At 49.2% G+C, this 2178-nt stretch overlaps 1 protein-coding gene across 1 annotated transcript in view; it reads left to right on the top strand.

Annotated features, from left to right (window-relative positions):
• Positions 1-626: 626 nt before the first annotated feature.
• The window catches only part of EMH_0058730 (uncharacterized protein), a gene marked incomplete at both ends in the record, with an annotated part of 4125 nt that continues 2573 nt past the window's right edge, over positions 627-2178 (top strand). The window contains 2 exons of the mRNA XM_013497599.1: positions 627-811; positions 1752-1945. Of these exons, the coding sequence (XP_013353053.1) occupies positions 627-811; positions 1752-1945 (379 nt within the window). The remainder of the gene's footprint in view (positions 812-1751; positions 1946-2178) is intronic.

Genomic DNA, 2178 nt, shown 5'->3' on the forward strand with positions numbered 1-2178 from the left:
TATATATATATATATATATATATATATATATATATATATATATATATATATATATGGGGCCCCTATAGAACGAGTGCGGGGCCCCTGAAGAATTAATGAAGGGCCCCTTGGAGTTAATGGGGGGCCCCAAAGGGGTACAGGGGGGCCCCCATGTACACGTGACGAGGGGCCCCTATAGAAGGGGCCCTATAGAATTCAAAGGGGGGCCCCCTACACAGCTGATGGGGGGCCCCTATAGGGGGTTGTATGGGGGGCCCCTAAAGGGTTAATACGGGGGGCCCCCCCCCGCTCTGAATACACCTTGAGAGGGTTCAGTTCAGGGGGCCCCTGTGCGCTGCCTCGAAGCATTGGCCCTTAAGGGCCTTCTGGTTCTTAGGGGGCCCCCCTGGTCCTCAGGGGGGCCCCCCTGGTTCTCAGGGGGGCCCCCATGGTTCTCAGGGGGGCCCCTCAGGTTCTTAGGGGGGCCCCTTGGGTTCTCATGGGGGCCCCTCGGGTTCTTTGCAGGCCCCGCGGGGTCTTCAGGGTTCCCCCGGGTTCTCTGTTCTCCGGGGGGCCCCTCAGGTTGTTGGGGGGCCCCCCAGGTTGTTGGGGGGCCCCCCAGGTTGATAGGGGGGCCCCTCAGGCTGATGGGGGGGCCCCTCAGGCTGCTAGGCTTCGTCGTCTTCATCGTCGAAGACAGCAGCGAGACGCTGCTGCAGGTGGGGGAGTTCTGTGGCGAGGACTTGGCCCTGTCTCTGCACCCAAACAGCAGCAGCAGCAGCAGCAGCAACAGCAGCAGCAGCAGCAGCAGCAGCAGCAGCAGCAACAGTGTGTTGTGTTGCTGGGAAAGGGATTTGCTGCAGTGAAGCCCCAGGGGATATGTTACAAAGAAAAAGAAAAAAGGAGACACTCAATAAAAGGAGACAGTTTATAAAAGGAGACACTTCATAAAGGAGACACTTCATAAAGGAGACAATAAAAGGAGACAATCAATAAAAGGAGACAATAAAAGGAGACACTTTATAAAAGGAAACAATAAAAGGAGACACTTAAGAAAAGGAGACACTTTATAAAAGGAGACAATAAAAGGAGACACTTTATAAACGGAGACAGTTAGTAGTCGAAGGAGACACCTCACAAAATAAGAGACAAAATAAAAGGAGACACTTTATTATAAAAGGAGACACTTAATTATAAAAGGAGACACTTTACTATAAAAGGAGACACTTAGTAAGAGGAGACAGTATATAAAAGGAGACACTAAAGAGTAAAAGGAAACAGTAAACAACAAAAGGAGACACTAAACAACAAAAGGAGACACTAAACAACAAAAGGAGACACTAGAAAATAAGAGGAGACAATAACAAGAGGAGACACTAAAAAGTAAAAGGAGACACTAAAAAAACAAAAGGAGACACTAAAGAAACAAAAGGAGACACTAAACAACAAAAAGAGACACTAAAAACTAAAAGGAGACAGACACCAACAAGTAAAAGGAGACACTAAGAACTAAAAGGAGACAGAAGAAAGTGAGAGGAGACAGAAGAAACTAAAAGGAGACACTCAAACCTAAAAGGAGACAGTAAAAACTAAAAGGAGACAGAACAAACCAAAAGGAAACAGAAGAAAGTAAAAGGAGACAGTAAAAACAAAAAGGAGACAGACACCAACAAGTAAAAGGAGACACTCAAACCTAAAAGGAGACAGTAAAAACAAAAAGGAGACAGACCAAGACAGCATCTCTATCTACTGCTCTCTCTGCAGTACCATAGACAACCTCCTGGGGGCCCACCGGGGGGGCCCCCTCACCCACAGTGCAGTTCGGAGACACCCGGCTACCGAGGCCTAGGGAATCAAAGCAGCAGACACTTGCTGCAGCGGCAGCAGCAGCAGCAGCAGCAGCAACAGCAGCAGCAGCAGCAGCAGCAGGGGGGGGGGGAGACAGTGTTGAGAAGGAAAAGGAACGGTAAAGGGAGCAGTACTACAACCAACAGCAGCAGCAGCAGCAGCAGCTGCTGCTGCTGTTGCTGCTACAGCAGAAGAAGAAGCAGCAGATAGAGCAGCAGCAGCAGAAACAGAAACAGCAGCAGCAGCAGCAGCAGCAGCAGCAGCAGCAGGAAATACCGCCAGCTCCAAGGTGAACGAAGTCTGAGATATTGTTTACATCTATAACTGCTGAGGAGACAAAAGGAGACACCA

This window comes from Eimeria mitis, genomic scaffold (assembly GCF_000499745.2).
Source record: "Eimeria mitis Houghton genomic scaffold, Emh_scaff2788, whole genome shotgun sequence".
NCBI classification, from domain to species: Eukaryota; Apicomplexa; class Conoidasida; order Eucoccidiorida; family Eimeriidae; genus Eimeria; species Eimeria mitis.